The 21,160-nt window shown below is 41.2% G+C and overlaps 2 protein-coding genes across 4 annotated transcripts in view; one reads left to right on the top strand and one right to left on the bottom strand.

Annotated features, from left to right (window-relative positions):
• The window catches only part of ITGB3BP (integrin subunit beta 3 binding protein), an 18,296-nt gene extending 17,630 nt beyond the window's left edge, over positions 1-666 (bottom strand). The window contains exon 1 of one of the 2 annotated variants that reach the window (XM_058808322.1): positions 618-666. In XM_058808322.1, the coding sequence (XP_058664305.1) occupies positions 618-622 (5 nt within the window). In that variant the 5' untranslated portion in view covers positions 623-666. The remainder of the gene's footprint in view (positions 1-617) is intronic. The other variant, XM_058808323.1, reaches the window with a different exon arrangement.
• The window catches only part of EFCAB7 (EF-hand calcium binding domain 7), a 20,148-nt gene extending 414 nt beyond the window's left edge, over positions 1-19,734 (top strand). Inside the window, exons 1-14 of one of the 2 annotated variants that reach the window (XM_058809014.1) lie at positions 521-823; positions 2,958-3,127; positions 5,672-5,883; positions 6,248-6,334; positions 7,444-7,633; positions 8,293-8,420; positions 11,341-11,482; positions 11,988-12,097; positions 12,713-12,870; positions 13,063-13,196; positions 14,606-14,754; positions 16,452-16,661; positions 17,892-17,999; positions 19,008-19,734. In XM_058809014.1, coding sequence (XP_058664997.1) covers positions 2,959-3,127; positions 5,672-5,883; positions 6,248-6,334; positions 7,444-7,633; positions 8,293-8,420; positions 11,341-11,482; positions 11,988-12,097; positions 12,713-12,870; positions 13,063-13,196; positions 14,606-14,754; positions 16,452-16,661; positions 17,892-17,999; positions 19,008-19,082 — 1,872 coding nt within the window. In that variant the 5' untranslated portion in view covers positions 521-823; position 2,958 and the 3' untranslated portion in view covers positions 19,083-19,734. Of the gene's footprint in view, positions 1-520; positions 824-2,957; positions 3,128-5,671; positions 5,884-6,247; positions 6,335-7,443; positions 7,634-8,292; positions 8,421-11,340; positions 11,483-11,987; positions 12,098-12,712; positions 12,871-13,062; positions 13,197-14,605; positions 14,755-16,451; positions 16,662-17,891; positions 18,000-19,007 lie in introns of those variants that run through there. The other variant, XM_058809015.1, reaches the window with a different exon arrangement.
• Positions 19,735-21,160: the final 1,426 nt, after the last annotated feature.

Here is a 21,160-nt window from a genome sequence, read left to right on the forward strand (position 1 = left end):
CACAGCCTCCCTGGGCAGCTGCTCCAGAGCTCTGCCACCCTCAGCGCACAGCTGTTGTTCCTGATGTTGAGGTGAAAGCCTTTGTGTTTTAGTTTGCGGCCATTTCTCCTCGCTGGGTACCTGTGAGCAGAGCCGCCCACGACCCCTCAGAAATGCGAAATCCAGAAAGGATCCCCCACAGCGGCAGCGCCGCCCGGCCGGCCCCGCCCGCAGCGCTTCCCCCGGAGCCACCGCCGCCAGCACTTCCCGGTCAGTTTCCATTGGGAAACAAATCCCGCCCCTCGCCAGTCGCTCCAGCAGCCACCGCCGCCAGCCCTTCCCGGTCTGTTTCCATTGGGAAACAAATCCCGCTCCAGGAGCCACCGCCGCCAGCCCTTCCCGGTCTGTTTCCATTGGGAAACAAATCCCGCCTCTCGCCAGCCGCTCCTCCCTCCCGGGCCCGCTCTGAGGGCGCTTCTCCCCTCACGGAACGCGCTCGGGAGCCGCGGCGCGCCGGGAGAAGCGCTCCCCTCACGGAGCCCGCGGGAACCGATCCGCTGCCGTGAGGGGACGGGGGGAGAGGAGAGAACAGAGGAAGGGGAGGGAGAGCAGCGCTGCCCCGCTCCCCAGACACCTACGACATCCCGCAGCCGTTCCCGCCGCCTCCCCTTCGCAGTTCCCGCCGTGTGCCCGCCAAACGCCGCCGGCTGGAAACGGCGCCGAGAGCAGGGCGGGCCGGGGCGGGGCCGAGGAGCCCGGCAGGGCTGCGGGGCCGAGGCCGAGAGCCCCGGGACCGACACCGAGAGCGCTGTCCGTGTGGGCTCGCCGGGTCCCGCTGTGCGCGGTAGGAGCCGGGCCGGGGATGTTCGGGCGGCGGGTTCGGGGCGGCCGAACGCGCCTCAGGAGTCCGTCAGGGATCGCTGAGCGGGGCTGAGGTTGTGAGGGAGGGCTGGTTCCCTTCAGGGCTGGGGGAAGGAGATTGTAATCTTAATTTTTTTATTTTTTTTTTTTTACGATGGCTGGCAAATGTAGACCTTGAAGCCCCCTGTGCCCACTAGGGAGGGAGGTGATGAGATCCATGCGGGAAAAGTTTCCTCGTTTCAGGTGGACGGGGCCGGAGCAGGGCAGAGCTTCCCCGTGCCAATGTGGGTTCTGTGTGGGTGAGCCTGTGAGTGAAGGTCAGGGATGCCACGGAGGCTCTGACTTTGCCCAACAGGAGGAATTTCTTCCCAGAAAGGGTCATTGGACATCGGAAGGGGCTGCCCAGGGAGGGCTGGAGTCCCCATCCCTGCAGGTGTCCAAGGAAGAATTGGACATGGGGCACAGTGCTCTGGGCTGAGAATACTGCACTGGTTTGGGTTGGAAGGGCCTTAAAACTCATCCAGTTCCACCCATGGGCGAGGACTCCTTCCACTATCCCAGGGTGCTGAAACATCCACCCAGCCTGGCCTTGGACACTTCCAGGCATCCAGGGGCAGCCACAGCTTCCAGCGAGAAGTTTCTTCCCAGTCTCTAATCTAAACCTACTCTCTCCCTGTTTGGAAGCCTGGGCTGGATTGTTCCCCTCTGTCTATTTTTCTGAAGTGCCATTTACCCAGTACAAATGTCCCAGACATGGGGCTGCTGGCAGTGCTGTCACTGAGCCATTGCTCCCTGGATTTCCCAGCGATGGATTGGCATCACTTCCTGGCCACATAACAAATATCCCAGTAATGGGAAGTCCAAGGACTACAAACAAGAGTTCACGTTTTCTAAAAACTGGTTGCTGGAAAATTAACATTTCTTCTTCTCCTCCTTGCCTTTCCCCCCAGTTCCATTCTGTGTGTGTAACACTGGTGCGTCATTATAGTGACACCCGTGTGCAGGAGCCAGGCTGTGCCAGGGGGTCCCCGTGGGGTCCTTCTGGTGCCTGTGCAATATTAAAGTGTCAGGGAGTTACAAATTGGGTACTTTATCCTTGATAAGCAATTATTATCTGCCTTTCCCAAGTGGAAAAGATCTGTATAACTCAACAAGGTGCCAGTGATTGAGGCCTCCTGAGTAAAAATCCAATGAGTCCTGAAGGGGACCCTGGGATGGTGTTGTCTTGTTGCTGAACTTGAGATATTCTATTTATTATCCTGGAATATATTTCCTGAAGTCAACATTGGGTAAAATAATACAAGAAGCTGTTAAAGCAACAGCACAACAGGATTTAGTGTCCCTCTGTGATGGCCTTCTAAAAACCTTTATCACCCCTGGTGGAAGCAGAAAGCTGCTGTCAGTGTTTGCTGACCATTGTTGAGCAAACAGCATTGAATTGTTTTAATACTTGAGAAAAAAAATATGGTTTTGGTTTTTTTCCATTCATGTATAACTGTGTGGGCCTTGGGTATAAACAGCCTGTGTTGCTCAAAGTTTTATGCACATTTATTTCTATTATTTATATTTAGGTAACTCTAAGAAATAGAATTCTGGGCTTAACCTGGCATTTTTTGAGATTAAAGTCTCCAATTTTGACCAATATTATTATTATCCATATGTTTTGTTGAGTTATAAGAGTAAAAAGAGAAAACATGGATGGCAAAGCCTTGTTTCACAGATAACATGAAAACGTGGTTTTGTGCTTTCAAAAATCAAGACTACATAATATTTATATAATACTATAATATTCAATATTATAATATCAAATATCTGCACCTATATAAAATACAGTGATTAATATCAAATATCTGCACCTATATAAAGTATAGTTAAATTCAACTTTTTATTGCCAATGAAGAATAAACTGTGAATAATAAGTAGAGCTCAAACTCTTTCTGCTTGTGGCTCTCATGGTGCTTCCCTACAAGTGTAGATAAAAATTCCCATCCCAGATCTAGAGAAAAGAAAGGATATGACCTGGATGTTTGGGTAATGGGGTAGTCTGTGTTTCAGAGGACAAACAGAGGCATTTTTAGGACAATTACAAATTCTAACTGGAATTTCATCCCTCACAGGATGGCCAGCACTCCTGGGAATCAGAGAGCCGCACACTCAGGAAATTCCCAAGGGAAGAAGTCCCAGCATGCAGAAGAAGCCATTTTTTACATGGACTGCAGAGCAGCTTATCTGGCTGTCTTAAAAAGCAGCTTGGAAAATATTAAATCAAAAGAGCAGCTCAGTTTAGGTAATGATTGAGTCTTTTCCCCTCTAACTCTTGCATGGGATGATTGCAGTGGGGCTATCCCTGTGCATAAACTCAGAAACTTGCTTAAGGATTTGAGAGTAGTTTTGGATGCCTGCTGGAAGTGGGAATGCCAAACAGAGGCATTTTATTGTAGGTTTTAAATTATAGATTTTATTTCTAAATCACCAGTAGGAAAGGTCTCAGCTCAGTTTAGGATGTCTGGCACAGAAAACCACCACAACTGGTGTTCCATAAGAACACCTTACTCCTTCTTACTCCTTATCTCAACTCCTCCTGAGTTACTGGATTACTTTCATAGATTGGAATCTAAAATTCTCATTTTTTTGTCCAGACTATATTTGTGTGGAAGTGGTGGTGGTGCTGCCAGCTGTACAACAGAAAAACAAATCTCTGACTGCTTCAGCTGCACTAAATAAGGCTGTTGGTAGGAAATGAAAGCTGTGGGGCTTTGGTTTGAAAACTTCAGGAATTTCAAAGGGAAATGAAAAAAATTTACCTGAAAAATGGAAGTTTCTTAATAATAAATTCTTAATAATGTAACTTAGTGACCAGGTAAGATAAGGAAAGAGTAAGGTAAGACTGAGTAATAAATAACCTCAGTTTTGAGGGAGGTTTCACTATGGCAGATAAAATTCCTCAAGCAAATACAATTCCAACTTTGCAGTTTCTTGGAGTTGTAGGATTGTGTGCTCTGTTTGGGTGATGATTTTTTTTTTTAAAGAGCATTTTTGTTCTTTTTCAAAAAGGTTTTTCAACCACTACTGTAGAAACTGAGTGCACTGATTGCAGCCTCTTTCCCTACAGCAGAACATGAAATTCCACCCATTACCAAGCGTATTCCTACAGCTTGTGACTTGGTGCTCTGCAGGCTTTCCCAGCTGCAATAAAAGGGCCTTTATGGCATCCTAATGATAGTTTGGGATAATTTTAACAGAGGGGTGGTGTGAGCAAATGTCATCTCTCTAATAAATGCTTTGGCTCCCAGCTTATCCATATGCCACTTGGCTACACAGCAAGGGTTTGGGCATTTTGCTTTCAAGGTCAGCTTAGAGAGGGCAGTTAATTGTTTAGACTCTCAATCCTTCCAGAGATGTTTAAGAATTTATTTTAGAATTTGTAAGCATTGAGAGTTAAAGACTTTTATTTAATCTTAAGTCAATTTTGGCATTTCTCAAACGAGTGGTGCCAATGTTTAAACCCCTCTTGCTTCATGAAGTTTGGCTGATATTCCAAACTAAAGTGCTCACTGAGAGATTGGGAAATTTTATTTGTAGGAGTTTTGCTGGTCTCCAAAGAGTAGCTTAATTTCCTGTCTGTTGTAATATTACTGGAGTGATTTAGCAGAATCAGACCATAAAGAAATATAAATAAAAGGTGCAGTCTGGTGGAGCTCTCACAAATGCAAAATGGGAGCCATGGAGGGAATGGCAAGTGCTGATGTCCCTGGAGATAAAAAAAATAAGGATTGTACATTTGAAGGAGATCTGTCAAATATAATAATAATGTGCTGCACTGCCATTCCAGGGAGCTCTCCCATCCATGGGAACAAACCCCCAGGGTCACTGCCCTTCCTTCCCTGTGCCCTTGACACTGAAATCCCAACCCATTGCTCCAGGCATGGCTCAGATAAAGATGTGAGCCCTGCTCTGCTCTGGCTCCTCCAGCAGAGGTGGCAGGGCACAAATCCTTATTTAGTGCTTGGCACTGAGGCAGGCATTAACAGCAGAGGTGCCTGCTTGGTTGTTTGTTTGTTGGTTTGTTTGTTTGGTTTGCTGGTGACACAGGTCCCACTGAGCATTGTCACCATGCCACCACCTCATTTCACAGATGTTCCTCAGCAGCTCCCAGCACAGCCTTGGGCACTGCTCAGCTGGCTCACAATCAAATGGAGGATCTCCTGTGCTTCCCTTAAAGATTATTTGGGAAGGTACAAAAGCATCCCTCTCATTTCAGATAGGCTGTGCATCTGAATTTAATTTCCATTAAATGTAATACACTGAAAACTGAAAGGATGTTTTCAGTAAAGACCTGGAAGAGGCAAATAGATCCAGCAAATTCGTTTTGGAGAATGCCAGGTGTAACACCCATGGCACTGGTGGTATCATTTTTCCCTTAAAATTCGTGTATAATTTGAATTGATAGGTTCAAATGTACAGGCATGGCAGAAAATATTGTCTCAGATAAATTCTACTCCAGATTTCAGTTCTTGGCAAAGAAAGTGCAGAGATGATTTTGGTCTTAGTATAAATAGGATCTATAATGTGCAGACTTAAAAATAATATATTAATGATATTGAGACACTGGATATAGGCTGAATTTTACACTTGAGACTGTCTTTGAGTTCATAGACATTTTGATACTTTAATTAAGATCATAATCAAAACTGTCCTACAGACCCACTTTTCTCTTGGAGTAGTTTGGCTTTAAAAAATTCCGAACATGGAAAGTGACTCAAGGATGTTTGGAGAAAACTCCTTTTCTAACAGCTGGGATATATATGTAATATTGTGTTTTATTGTTCAGTACTTCAGCAGGCTGGAAGAAATCCTTCCCAGAAGACCATTAACAAATACTGGACTTCACAAACATCTTCACTGAATTTTGATGATTTTTGTGCTATATTAAAGAAAGAAAAGCCAGCTACAAGAAATGAACTGCTCGAAGCATTTGGTAAAATAGACACAGATAAAGCTGGATATATTTCACATGATGAACTTTGTAAAATTCTTACAACAGTAAGTATCACTAGAATACTAATTATCCATCTTTAATTAGTAGAGATTTTGGAAATTAGATGGTACTGGGAGCTGGGATTCCCCATTTTATGGAAGATTTTAATGGTGGGTTTCCAGAAGACACCACAGAATTCCATAAACTGCTACAGTTGATCTCTTTGATATTTAGTAGCATTGTAAAGACAACATTTTTCATGATTTTGACCTCTGTTTTCATGATTCAAATCCAAATCTGTTGAAGTCTATTGCAAGATAAGATTCTCTGAAAGAATATAAAAAGGCTTTTCCTTTGTTTATGGAATTTGTGCTGTAGGTGAACAAGATCTTGATTAGGAACCCAAACTGAGCTGGTTTTTCCTTGCAGAGAGGTGACAGAATGACCTGGGAGGAAGTGACCAGCATCACTAAACAAGCTGATTTCAACTGCAACGGCAAACTTGACTACAACAAGGTATGGCCAGGAGTGATATTTGTTCTGTGTAATTGATAGTATGAGCATTAGTGATGCCCTCACCTCAGGATTTCTAAATTTTGGACTGAATAAACAGCCCACAAAGATTGGTACATAGATATGGTTTCATAGGAGGAAAGCTGGTAAGAATCCTGTGTTAAAAATTGTAGATTTCATTTTTCTCCCGGCTGATTTACGACCGGAATAGCTCGGGGACGCCACTTGTAAGGTTTTCTGTGCTGTTTAGGCTGTTTAGGTGTTCTGGAAAGGCCCAGGGATGGCCTTGAAGAGCCGGCGCTTCAAAGGACGAGGAGAGACTTCTGGTCTTGTCTCGGTGTTTATTAATTGTTTATCTAAAAGATTTTCTTTCAGCCCGACAGAGGTCTGCACAGCAAGTCAGCCCTGGGCACACTGCGAGCCCCCGGGCGGTCACTTATCTTTATACCCGAAGTTACGTGTACAATATTTATCATTTCTCCCCAATACCTTCTACCCTTATTAACCGGTGCACTTTTAGTAGTAACCAATCCCCAAGTGCCACCACCACCACAGAAGATGGAGGCCAAGAAGAAGAAGGACAGGACACGCCCCAATTCCTCCATCTTACTTCTTTAGACCCCCCTGTACCAAAATCCTAAACCCTGTGTTTTACACTTTAACTAACTTATCCCTTCACCATTCACCCAGTGAATTCCTCCCAGTCCTCATACAGGTCTCGTCTCCTGTGTAGGATCAAAGTCCAGCCACCAGACACTTCTGGCAACATTCCAGGACTCCCGAGCCCCCCAAGGGTGGTCTCGGCCTCTCTGCACCTCCATCCTGAGGTGCTGAGATCCCACAAAAAATCAGTCTTCCAATATCTAGAAAGGAAGAGTTGACAGCCACACTTAATTTTTGTTCAATATTTGAACCTTCCTGAAGCATAGCTGCATTTTACTGTGATACCTGAGTGGTTGTTCTGATAATGAAAATTAAAATTATGTTGGGCTTGAAGAGGAAATGCATTCCATCTGCTGAGCTGTGCTTTCCTTGCTAATGCTACATTTTACTCCTTAAAACCTTTTGAGAAGTGCAGCTTGGTGAGTGAAATATTCCTTTACTCTCTGCAGTTCTGTGAGCTGTACCTGAGCACCAGGGAGCAGTGCTGCAAGGCTGCCAGGGCCAGGCTGGAAACCGACCCTCGGCTGAGGCAGCAGCACCTTGGGAACCAAACTGAAACTGTCCCCGAGGGGATCACACTGCCAGTGTCAAAGCCATCCCCCAGGGTCTGCAGGAAACCTGGTCACAAACTGCCTCAAGGTATTTATATTTGATATTTTATATTTTCTTTCTGTTGGAGATGAAGCTCTGGCTCAGTGAGCAGTTAAGTTGTTGTTTAGCTTTTCTCAGTTTACTGAATATTTTATTGATGAAAATAATTTCTACTGTGGCAATCACATCAATGTGTCAGTAAAATATATTCAAATGGCTGCATCTGTGAAACTCACAAATCCCTAAGGGTGGATTCTGTTGATTTTCATGTGACACAGTCCAGAGGGAAGAGAGAAAATAAATGCTCAGGTGTTGCAATATAGGCAAATTATTTCCCTCCTAGACAAGGATTAAACCCTAAACATTTCTCAGTAAGCTGCGTGTTTGTTTCAATTATTGAGGTTGTTTTCAAGCACAATTAATAAGTTGTGGACAGTTTAATGTCCTTGAAATACTTCAGAACCTTCCCAAACTGGAGAAGCTCCACAGGAATGGGCTGCAGAGGCACCAAGTATGAAATTTTGGGGTGTAGTTTGTGCTGCTTCAAATCAAAGGGGTGCAAAAATTACACAAGTGATGAGGGCAAGTTTTCTGATGGAGCTCTTGTAATCCAGTTTTCTTTGTGCTTCTAAATGCAAGGTTTGTGATAAACAGCACTAGGAGAGGGTTGAAATAATGCAACTGTAATTAAATCTCTCTGTTTCTAGGTGACAGCAGAGCTCCTTCAAGACCTTTATCAGCTCAAAGCAGCAAAGCTTCCAGCTCCACCACCGTCACTGTGGCTGCCAGCAGCAGCAGGAACACAAAGCTAATTATTGAGCCTGACACAATGAAGGTATCACACTGGAATGATGGTGTTTTCCTCTAGGCACCTGTGTTATTGCATTTTAAAGAAGCTAAAAATCAGAGAAAAATGGTGGCTTATGTTTTATTAACAGTTTGTCAAGGGCAGCTATAAACTACTGAGAGCTTTCTTGATATGTATTATTATTAACATTTTTATATACTGTTGGTTTTGCTGACAACAAGTTATTGGAAATAATTTTTCAGGTGTGAAGGTTTAATAGAACAAAATGTGTTTTTTATAAATGAAACCACTGTTGGAGAAAACGGTTAATGACTTCTTGAGAAATTTAAAATTGAATAATTTATTAGGTTGGTGAGAACTTTAAATGCTTAAGTAGTCTGAAAGATTGTGTATCATAAACCTTTGCATGAAAGGTAATTGGAAATAAATAACAAATCTGTGAGCATATTTAGTTTCTTGGGCATTGCTTGGTAAATAGATGCTATAACCTGAAAATATTGATTTTTAGTTAGACTAATATGTTCTATCAGTATTTTCTTTTAAATAAATCACTCATTCAATACAAATTCCTGGGGGAGAGAGACAACAAAGTCACTTTGCTAAGTCAATATTTGTAGAGTGTTAATATTGATCTTTTTCCCTTTGTTTTCCCTTTCTTGACTGAACCTTTACTAGTTTTCTTTCAACAGAAAATAATAGCTGTAGAAATAGGAAACATTAACTGGGAACTGCTGGGATCCATTAAAAATGAGCACCTGGAGACTCCTGTATAAGAGGGAAAAAATGGTTCTGACCACAGAGTGAAACTGCTGCTGGCAAAATGAACTGATTGTCCTCAGGAGCTGCATTTTTGTTTCAAATAACAACTCTGGGTTTGTTATTGAACTCTGAAGTCCTTTAGATCTTCCCCATTGCTGTACAGTGACATTTGCTCTGTATTAAAATTTCCAAACATCATCTCCCAGGGGTTCTGTGCACTCTGGACCTCCATGCAATTTAACCTGCAATCTCACCTTGTTCAAACATGATGTGGGGTATATAAAACCAGCACACATTTCCCCAAGATTGGATTCTTTTTCTTTCTACAAGCTAGTAAAAACTGACTAAAAAAATGATATTGATTAGTATTGTTTGGCATCATCCAAAACCTGAAATCAATCAATAAACCTGGAAAGTTTTATTTCCTATTAATTAAATATTTCCAATTAATAAAATTATATCTTAATAATATTAGTATAATTATATATAGTCAATATAGTATAAATTAAAAATTTCCTATTAATAACCTGTTAGTTTTTTTAAACTTCATTTTGCACAATGCAAGCTCTGCCAGAATCAATGAATAAATACCCAGGGTTTTATTTTTGGTGTGAATGCGAATCCACCTCCCAAAATTCTTTTTATTTGTCTTATATCCAAGAATTTTATTGTATGTTTTTGCTGTTCACATGTCTTCCTGTATAAGGAAGAAAATATTGCCCACAGGAGCAACACCAACTTTACATTTCTGACAGAAGAAAACAGTGAAAGTCAGAACATGGTGAAATGCCTAAAACTAAAAACCCTTAGAAAATTCCTCTCAATCACTGCTTTTTAATTAGGAATTATGCATCACTGTGTGGATATTTTCAATATTAATTTAAATGTCAGTAGCAGTGACCAGCAGCAGGTGCTGCCTAACATTTCTAACACAAACATTTCCCACTTCAGCCTTTATTTAACAGCTTTTATTCTGCTTTGAAGTAACGGAGGAAAATCCAAACAGAAAATCCTCTTTTAGTTTCCTGGTCTTACCTGTTTGGAATTTGATAATTTAGGACTTCTAGCACCACACCACAGTAATGGGATTTGAGTTCCCAAAAGGAAAGTATAAGGGTTTTGTCCAACAGTTTTGGCAGGTATCAAACTTGGAGCAAACAACCAATTATTTCAGATGTGTCAAGTTTGAAGACAAAAACACATTTTTAAGATTTTGTTTTAGATGAAGTCAGGAGTCATGAAGTGTTGGAATAAGCAGTTTAGGAATAGCAGTGGAAATGGTCCAAGAGGCTGAACTCCATGTTGGAATTCTGTCACTGATTTATGTTAGTCCCAGCTCCCATTATCCACTTTTTGACTGACACAACCCCAGCTGTTGCTGCATATTCAACCCTCACCACTAAATCCCAGGAATATTTTGTCTCTGACCACTTTTTTTCTAATTATTTATGATTGGTCCCCTTTTTCCTGTCCTGTCACTACAAATCTGGTTTCATGGATAAAGATGAGTATAGAATCATTAGATGGGTTTGTTCATTAGGTTTATTCTGCTCCATAAAAGTTGGCCAGGGGCTGAGCTCTGCCTCCATGGCCCAGAAATAGCTGCACTTAAAGATTATCCCTAAAAACTTCTCCAGCAGGTTGTGCCCACAATGAAAAGATTATGGGAAATTATAGGAGGGGAGGGACTTGGACAGCAGTGCCTGCCAGGCATTGGCCATCCCACTTAATTTTTAATTAATCTTTGTCTTTTCCACAGCCAATTTACTTTGGAAGTCTTTTAGAACTTCTTGAGCAAAACTTAATTTAAAAAAATTCCAGACCTCCAAAGAACATCAGAAAGGGAGTTACAAAGTGTATGATTTTGTATTTAAATTGCTCCATCTGTCAGCTGTTTGCAAATATAATTAGCAGAATCTTGGTGGCAATTCCAGTTTAATTTTTAGCTATAGGAGCATTGGGGTAATCTCTGTGCTTCTCAAGCATTTTAACAAGTGAAGCAATGTTACTTTGCAAAATTTGTTTACAAAAGGACTATTTGGAATTAAAAAAAAAAAAGTATATTGACACTGTATCTCATAGTGTGCTCTATGCAGGGTTTATTCAATAATCAAATTAACATTTCAGAGAAAGCACTTTAATCTTCATCCAAAATGAAGAAAACCCTTAATATGTATTTGGTTTCCAGGAATGGCAATGTGCACAATCCAGAGGCTGCTTCTACCTGGAGGAGAATGGGGAAATCATCAGTCACAAGTACAGGCTGCACTTACCCCAGAGATCTGCACTTTGTATCACCATCAAACCTTTCAGTATTCCCCAGGCACAAGGTGAGTGAGTTTATATTTTCATTTTCTTCTCCAAGCCACCACCTCTTTATAAGATTTACCACAGGGCTTCATCCAGTTGCTATACTGGAATTAGTTTTTCCCCAAGTAGAATATTCCCTTTTTAATCCCATAAAACAGGAGCCTTTAAACCTCAAAATTGTTTTAAAGTCACCTGGGCTGGCATTTTTAAAATTAATTTGTGTGGTGTGTAACCATTCCTTGATATTGTTCACCCTTAATGATAGAATTATTTTATCAATAATTCTTAATGATAAAATTATTAATTATCTGTAAGACAAAGCTTGGAACAATTTATCTGCTTGGCCTAAACAAGAAGAAAATCCCAATAATATAGAATAGAATTTTTTCCCATTTTTCATCACAGGGATCAATAAATACCATGGGAATATATATTTTGAGATGCAAAGAAAACCTAATTTGGGGCCATTATTATTATCATTATTATTGCTATTATTATTATTATTTGGGATATTTTTCTTTTTAGGAAAACCTTGTCCTTGGTTGTCAGTGGATACAGCTTTGTTTATTCTGAAAGAAAATGAAACCCAAGAGAATTTACAGCTTGTGAGCTTTACTGAATTCCAGGACAAAGAGGTTAGAGATTTTTGGTGCATTCCTATTTTAATTGTAATTTTTTAGTGAGTGTGTTAATGCTGGAGGTGTCAATTCCACGGGTTTGGAAGGAATTCCAGCTGTACCCAGAATTGCTGAGTTGCTGGGTACATTTACATGTACATTACATTTATGGAGCAGAATAAACTTAATTAACAAATCCATCCAATAATTTTATACTCATATTTATCCATATTTACAGCTACTCTGTAAAAACTCAGTTGTATTTCTGCACCTTCAAACACAACATTTCCAAGGCAAAATTTGTTTAAATTTCCTTGAATTTTCTTTCTCCTTGCCATTTGAACTTCATAGTGTACATAATATTCTTTTCCTGTGGCAGAAATAAGAGAGCATGAATTTATTCCCCTTGGTCCTCATCTCTGTTTTTCTAACTTTTATTCTAAGAGATTTACTATTTTTTAATCTTTAAAGTGGCCTCACTCAGCCAATTTTTTTTAAGGAGACAACCCAGCATTCCCAGGGTTTCCAAGGAGTGAATTTTCAAGTAATGAGTTTTGTATGAATATTACTGGCAACAAGGAAAGGCATCATTTGACAAGTTCTTAAAACTTTTCTGTTTTCCTTTAAGAGCAGATCTTTGGCTGGAGAGGGGAGCTTGGAGCTGGGGTTTATTGGCTGCTCCCTTTCACAACTGGCTGCAGGCTGAGGAAGGGAAAAACCCAAATTGCTGGAGAAGCCAAACTGGTGTGGAGGGATGAAGATGGAGAGCTGGCTCTCACCAAAGAATTCCGGTGAGTTTTATTCCTAAACATGGGAATAAAAATCTCCTTTCAGCTAAAATGTGGCTTTTTAAATCTGGATTTTCCTGAAGTACTTTTTGTACAGAACAATCTCAAACAGACTGGATGGTTCTTGGGAATGTTATGAGACAGTAAAGGGAAGTGGAAGCCTTTGGAAATAGTTTGGCCTTTCTCACCCTTCAGAGCTGCTTTGTTGGATGTGTTTGAAACAATTGATTTGGATGGGAATGGCCTCCTGAGTCTGGAGGAGTACAACTTCTTTGAGCTGAGGACAAGTGGGGAGAAGTGTGACCAGGAGGCCTGGGCTGTGTGCAAGGGTAAGTTCATTTCTGTGCTAATTAAGCCTATCAATTAACTTCCAAGCTGGATAGGACTGGGTATTCTGTACCTATTCCAAGAACGTGTGGAGATCTTTTTCTCTTCCTCCTTTCTTTTTCTTTTTTTCCAGTCTCCTGTCCTTTGCTTTGCTTTATTCTGCTGTGTGTGCCACTGACCTTCTGCTGAGAAAGTTCTTCCCCTTCCTAATTGTTTGTAGCTGCCAAAACCTACAGGGTTTGTAATGCTGGATCCTATGGGGAAGGAAACTGCCACAGGTATTTGTTTAATCCATCTCCTTTGTGCAGATTGGGCTGGTGCTGCTTTTTTTATCTCACAAAGTGTGGAGAGGGACATTTAATTAGTGTGGATCTGATGCTACAAAGTGGCATCCAGAGTTTTTGTGGGTTGCCAGTGTCTCCTTTTATAATTCCATGTCATGTTTGACATAATTCCTTTGGAGGCTGTGGCACATTGGCCAAAATATTTTAAATCTGGCAAGCCCTATTAGTTATGTTTTCCCAAAACACTCTGAGGTATCAGAGTTTTTCCTAACTGATGGAAAACTCCTACAAAAATACATTTCTAGGGCTGAATTTCTCCTCTGTTTGGTGCCTGGATGTGCTTTCCCACCCTTGATGGCTTTGTCAGGGTGATACAAGTAGGAGGGTGGAAATGTGTGAATAAATGAGAGGAAGGAGAAGCTGGGAATGTTTCACCAGGCCATCAATCAGAGGAAGGGTTCACATGAATATCATCAATCCTGACACCAAAGTTCAAGCCATTTATTACAGCATCTGTATCCTTGGATAGATTTATTAAATTGTAATCCCTTTTTAATAATATATAGTAAAGATTTAGCATTGTTATGAAGATGAGAAAACCATTTTTAAAAGTCCCTGACATGAGGACATTTCAATTATGTGTTTACTGATATTAGAGTGGTGGATCTATGATATTCTCTCCAGAGAGGGGTGTTAGGATTACTGGAATTTTATTGCTTTTTAGGAACTAAGTAAATCATTTCTGTATCAAGGACCTGAAGCATTTCAAGGTGCTGGCTCCAGCTGCCTTTCATTTCCCATTCCTAAAATACCCCATTCTGCAAAGCTCAAACTTTCAGGAAAAAAAAAAAACAATATAATTCTTTTTGTTTTGAAATCTCCCTTTTTTGGGGTTATCCAGTGTTTGTAGGCATGATCCCAGATCCACAGGGGAGCTCTGCAAACAGCACATGCCTGCTGAAGGATATTCTTTCCCAAATAACCTTGGAGATCTGAGGCTCTGAGTTGGTTCCATTTTTCAACTTTATTAATAGGAGGGGGATTCTGCCTTTGGAAGGATGAAGGTGTTTGAAGCTGTTTGCAGGCAGAACAGATTTTTAAGTGCTGTTTTTATTCCTTTGAAACAGAAAATTTTGAGATGAAGAAGAATGAGCTAACAAGACAAGGGTTTCTGGATTTGAATCTCATGGAAGCCAACGACCGGGATGGGGACCCCTGGGACCTTTGGGTCACTTTGTTGTCCCTGGGCTACAACAGAGCCTTAGAAATGACAGAGGTAGGAGAGAAGAGCAAAACTCCTGCACATTTCACTGCTGCAATCTTTGTGCCTGCCACAAACTGACAGCAGGAGGGAGGGACCCACTGCCACCATCCAGGGCTGTCCCTGTCCTGATTCTGAGAACAGCATTTGGATCTTTGAAAAAAGAAATTTTCTTTTGCTTTAGAAAAAGCCAGAATTTTATGAAGTTATAGAGGAAGGGATTTTTGGTTGTATCTGTTAAAATAATCCATGCTCTCTGTTGATGGGGAGTGATAGGAAGATAAGGGTGGTAAACTGTGACATGTCAGCAAATTTAGAAAAAACCAGGACTTTCTCCTTTATAAAGTCAGTTTTGTGGCCAAACCACAATAGAAGTGGGTAAAGATAACTTTTTCCCACATGACTCAGAATTCCTAGTTTCCAGACATAACTATTTCTGTTATTGTTGCCTTTCAGAACAGTGTTTTAATGCTTCATTAAAATTTTAGGGTTTGGATCACCCATTGTTTACTTTGCAGGACCAGGGATTATTTCTCTGATGTTTCTGTGCCCTTACAGGTTTAAAATTTATTTATTTGTTTTTATATTCTGAAATGCATATTTCATATTCCTGATGTCAGTAATTCTTTCTAAAGAAAGAGGATCTCTTTTAAGAAGAGAAAAATACCTATGAAATATTCAAGCATTCAATATACAGGTAATTAAATCATTAATTCCCAGGAAATTCCCAGATTTTTAGGATCACAGTCTGATAATATTATTTAATTTTGTTAAACAGGTCAACATAGTCAGTATATAAAATATAAGAAGATCTAAAAATAGTCAGTGTGAGAGATACCAGTTATCTCTCAGTGAAAATTTTGGGATGGTGCTGAGGGATTTAAGGATGCGCTCCTTTTTCTTTGACTTGTGGTTGGCAGAGCCCGTGCAAGGCTGTTTTTCTGCATTTCAGCCACAAGAGAGAGCCCTCCTCCAAAAAAAGAGCATTTTGGGGGAGTTCTCCAGTCAGGAATTTCAGGAAGGTGTTTAGTGCCTTGTTCCAGCTGTGGGTTCTGGCTCCAGCCTTTGCTTTCCAAAGGACAGCTCAGCTCTCAAATGCTTCTGTAATTAATCTAAAAATCTCCAGCTGTTTACTCGTGTCTCTCACTTAACTCTTTAATTCTTTGATTTCAAATAATTTCAGATTGATGTTTTGGGAGCACTGAGACAGAACTTGAGAAATCCTGGTGGATTCCAACAGCCTTTGGAAGGAAATTGAGGTGCTGGGAGTGAGTCTAAGAAAATGTAAACTCCTGGTTGTTACACCAGGAGTAAAATCCATGATACTCCCTGAGTGCTCAGTGCAACATTGCAGAGGTGTTAAATCTGTGTGGGGTGGCACAGACAGCAGCAGTGTGACAGGTTTATTTCAGACACTGGAATACATTCAGGTTTCATCTCAATTCCTGGACATTTTGCTGTCCAAGGAAGGGTTTGGTGTGTTGAACTAAGTCAGGTGTACTGGGAATGGCATGAAAAAGGCCACTTGTCCTGGGCTTTCATTTAGTGTAAAAGATTGCCACAGCTCACAGTTTATAATATTCAATATTCAGGGAAATATTTATACCTGGGTCATCCTAGTTCAAATATGAAAATACTTGGGAGTGGTGGGTGAAAATCTGAGGGGAAAACTCCAGCTGGAGTGATGCTAAAACTCATGTTCTTCACTGCAGGCCTGCCCCTTTGTCATTGACATCTGTGCAGAGAGGTGCAAACCCAGAATTCGAGCCATTGCCCTGGAGGCAGGGGGCTCCCAGCTCAGCAGGGCTCTCTGCAGGTCTGTGGTTAACAAAGGAGAGGCCAAAGGGCTGGGTGGCTCTGAGAGCATCTTCATCCACACCTACAGATCAGGCAGCAGGATCACCTCTGTGATTGAAAATAAGGTATGGCCTGCAACTTCCATATTGTACCCTGTGTTAATGTCTGTTACTGTTCCTCCTCCTTCCTTGGGTCATATTTGAGAGTTGCTGTTCCTGAAATCAGGTTTTGGTGTCTGTTTGATTAAAAAAACTCTGCCTGATGTGCTCCTTGTGGCTTCAGCAGAGCCTGGGGCAGTGCTCTTGCAAGGGGCAGATTGTTATAATGAGGAAAGCGCTTCTAACTACCATATAGAAACTGAGTATTTTTTGTGTTCACATCCCAATTTTTCAATATTTTGGCGCAGTATAATCCATGAGGAAACAAACACTAACAGCAGGAAATGCAATTAGAGCAAGAGCAAAGATCACAGCATTTACACTGCTGGACATTTTCAGTGTCCATAAGAAAGTCAAAGAGCAGTGATTTTTAGGAGTGTGTAATGGATGAGTTCTCACCTGATTATTCCTCCAGTTTTGCTTTATTAGTAATTCAAGCTGAAAGCTGTAAATCCAAGTAGAAGTGTTTGGTGAGATTTTAAACCTTTTTCCATTGATCACAGAGAATCAGTTTCCTTTATACCAGGAGCTGTGAGTAAATAAACACAGCACAGCAAGATGTTAAACTTCAGATGCTTTAAATCTTAAAGGATCACAGCAAGAAGTGTATTTTTAAATGCCCAGACATTTAAAGGGGGTGGCTTGGAGGGACTAATATTAGGACTGGATGCTGAGGCTCCTGGAACTCTGGATTTGGCTTTGCACTTCGCCCTTTAGGGTGGATATTCCAGAGTTATTTTTATGTTTGGGGATATGTCAGAGAAGGAGATCAGGGCTGCACTGAGACAACTTGATGCTCTCAGATCTCTGCCCACTTTGTTTATGCCACTTGGGTTTGGTTTGTGGATCTCACCAAGCTGGGTGGGAATGCTGGGGAAGCTCCACAGGGGGATCTGGACAGGCTGGGAGGATACAACAAGGCCAGATTGTAACTTCACAAGTCCTTGTGTTGTTTCAATGAATCTTAAATTGCTTTTGACCATGACTGTGGTGCTAAAGGACATTTGAAACTGTTACTCTTCAAGGAGTGTTTATTTACTGTTTATTTTATCTGTTACTCTTCAGAGTATCCATTGAGCATTTCTATGCCTAAAACAGCAAGGTCACAGAAGTCCAAGGAGTGTGCAGTTGTTACACAAAGAACAGACACTTAACCAGGAAAGTCTTAATGGTTCCTTCATGTTTTTTCACCTGCAGTCTGAAAATAAAGTGATAATTCATGTCAACAATGAGCAGAGTAAGAACTGCCTGAACAACAGGGGGCTGACAGTTTTTGCTGTGGAAGTGGCTCCAAAATCCATGATGGTAAGGCTTTTTATTGCTTAGCCAACTTTAGAGAAAATCAGGTGACATTTATATTTTCCTTTTGTAGGGCTTTTATCATGATAATGAGCATGTGGACAGTGGCATCTTCTGACCAGATCAGATGCACTTTTTATTATTTCAAAGCTAATAGTGTATTTAATGTATCTCTGTTTTCCTATGCAATTTTATATAAAAATCAATAATCCACTTTTCATACATGGGCATGTTTCACTTGTCCATTCTATACATGCACTAATATTTTAATACTCTTTTTCTAAGGCTGTATTTTTTTTTTTCACTTAGCAATTTTTAATACCACGTATTGATGCATGTGAGAACAGACCAAGCATGCACTAATCAGAAGGAGAAATAAATGTACTGCAGTCCTTGTGCAGACTGTGCTTTGCTGGTGGTTAACTTTTGTTAAACTTGATTTGGGGATCATGTTAACCATGAGACAATTTGATATTGCTGAACTCTGCTGCAGAGCTGGGCAGGCTTTAGTGACAATTCCAAATGAGGGTCCTGAAGGAATGTGATGCATGACAAATGCAGATGATATTTTTTAATTATTTATGAATAACCCCCTGGTTTTCTTTTTCTGAAAATATACTTTCTTTGTGTAAAAGCAGAGGCATCCAAGCTATTTTATATTTCCCAACTTTCCAGGGTGGATTCATTCAAACCTGTTGTAAGCAGAGCAGTCCCATGACACAGGCAAGGCTGGGCCCTATTTAAATTGCTGCTACACTTTGGATACCCACTGCCTCATCCTGTAAGGTGGTTTTTAATTTGAATTTAGGCTTCATTCAGAATAAACTGTAGGCTCAGTCCTTATGGATATTTTGCTGTGAAGTTCAAGAGTAATTTTTGAATATCTGTCAGTGTAGACGATGAATATCCATCACTTAGTGACACAAGTGCTGAACATTTTGCTTCCACAGCACATTGGGTAACAGTTTTCCAGTAAAGAGAGTTCTCTTTCACCTCTGCTTTCTCTTGTGCCAGGTCTCTCAGCACGTGATGGCCCTGAATGAGCAGGAAGAGTGGATTTACAGCTGTGTGCACTCCCTTGTGTGTTAAACCTCCCAGTGCCAGGGCTGGCAGCAGCCACACTCAACCAGGATTAGCTTTGGGCAGCTTTCAGACAATTTATAGTCCTGTCCTTCTCAAAAAGCTGGCATACATTTATATTTCTTGATGGTTTTGGCATGAAAACACTGAGGCACAATACAAATTAGGGCTGTTCAGTATTCCAGCGGCCAGTTGTAATATAATTGTGCTTTCTAAAGGATTGTTTCCCTAAATGTGCCCTTATTTTTCATACCATGGATTGTAATTCCCTCACAGGCTGGAACTGCTTCACTGAGGAGAAAAAAACTTTGTTGAATGGGTTCCTAACTAAACATTCCTGTGATTTTGATGTGAAAGTATAAAGGGATGAGGCTCATTGTATTTTGTCACTTGATAAAGGATTTGTTTCTTTCCCTTTTTTTGGTCATTTGCTGATAATCCTTATCTTACCCTTGTTCTGTAACTTCTGCCTGGTTTTATACTCTTTTATATAAAATAAAATCTGCCTTTCCATATGCAATAAGGAAATAACATCATTTGAGAAAAATGAAGGTTTGTCTTGGGCTCTTGACTGTTAACAGCAATTAATTATTCCCAGGGCAGCTGAAATAAGAAGACTGAAGTGCACCAAGTTTGGGCTGCAACAGCAATGAAAGCCATCTTTGAGGTACTAAAAGCATTCAGTATTATATTTTATTATATTTTCCTGGTTCCTCTAAATATCTTTAATGTGAAAAAAAAAGAAGATGATCCTGGCCACTGCATGCTTAAAAAGTGTTTGAGTTTAAAATAGCCATTAAATGTGTGTGACCTCATGTGTGAGGGCAGCAAGCAGTGTTGCAGAGTTATTTTTATCTGCCCCAAGTGCTGCTCTCTGCTGTTACTCTGCTGTAATCTTACACTGGGAAAGTAAATGTCAGTGACAAAATGAGAGCTGGGCTCTGATGTACACACTCAGGCAGGATTCCTGGTGAGCTCTGAGTTTTCCATGGTTTTTCCTTAGCAAGTACCACAGGTATCATTTCCATTTTCAGAACTGTCTAAAAGAAGTTGAGGCCCCAAAAGTACTTGGTGATTTTTAGCTCTGACTGAGCTCTGCAAATGCAGCCTCAGGCAAAATGTGGGTGAAGCAGAAATTCCCAGCTCCTTGTCTAGAAAGGAGTTGGGAAGTGATGAGATACTGTGTGGAACAGACACCACAAAGTGAGCAGTCCATTATTTACATTTCTTTTGTTTGTGAAATCAGCCTTTTTAGATGTGGCAGGAATTCATATGCAACTCTCTCTGCATTTTAGGGAAGGAATGGTTAAAGCTGAAAGAAGGGCTTAGCTGAGAAATCACTGGATGTGGAAGGAGTTGGGTTTGCTGCAGGTAAAAAACATGGCACAGCACTGCACAGGGAACCTCATTTATTTTCTGATCCTCCTGCTGCCAGGAAGGGTTTCATTATCCAGTTTTTAAAGTGAGGACTTAGAAACTGCAATGGAGACTTTGCCTACCTTACCTGCCCTGGAGGAGGTGTTTTCAGTTTGATTCAAATCCAGGAACCACCAAGACAGAAAAAAATCCAGCTTCTCTTTTTAAGGTTCAACACAGGTACCAGCTTATTTTCTTTGAGGGGAGACATTTAGGAGAAAATATCTCTGTATCAGGTAATTTCAATTTCTGGAGTGTTACATTTCTTTTGAGAACTAGAGCTGTAACAAAATTGAGCTTCTTCAAGGCTTTGTAACGCTGACCTTCCGTGCCTCTGCTTCTGGGGCTCTGGGGGGCTCCTGCTTCTCTGGGGTGCTCACTGGCCTGTGTGTAAGGCCAGTGGGGACATCCTGCTGCTGGCCACAGGGACAGGAGCACCTGGGTCAGCTGAGGGGTTCACCTGGAGAAAAGGAGGCTCGGGGAGACCTTGTGGTTCTGCACAGCTCCTGACAGGAGGGGACAGGCTCTGCTCCCAGGGAACAGGGACAGGAGGAGGAAAAACGGCTTCAGGTTGTGCCAGGGAAGGTTTAGATTGAATCTCAGGGAAAATTTCTTGATGGAAAATGTCTAATCCTGGCACAGCTGCCCAGGGCAGTGGTGGAGTCCCCATC

The sequence above is a fragment of the Ammospiza caudacuta genome, chromosome 7, assembly GCF_027887145.1.
Source record: "Ammospiza caudacuta isolate bAmmCau1 chromosome 7, bAmmCau1.pri, whole genome shotgun sequence".
NCBI classification, from domain to species: Eukaryota; Metazoa; Chordata; class Aves; order Passeriformes; family Passerellidae; genus Ammospiza; species Ammospiza caudacuta.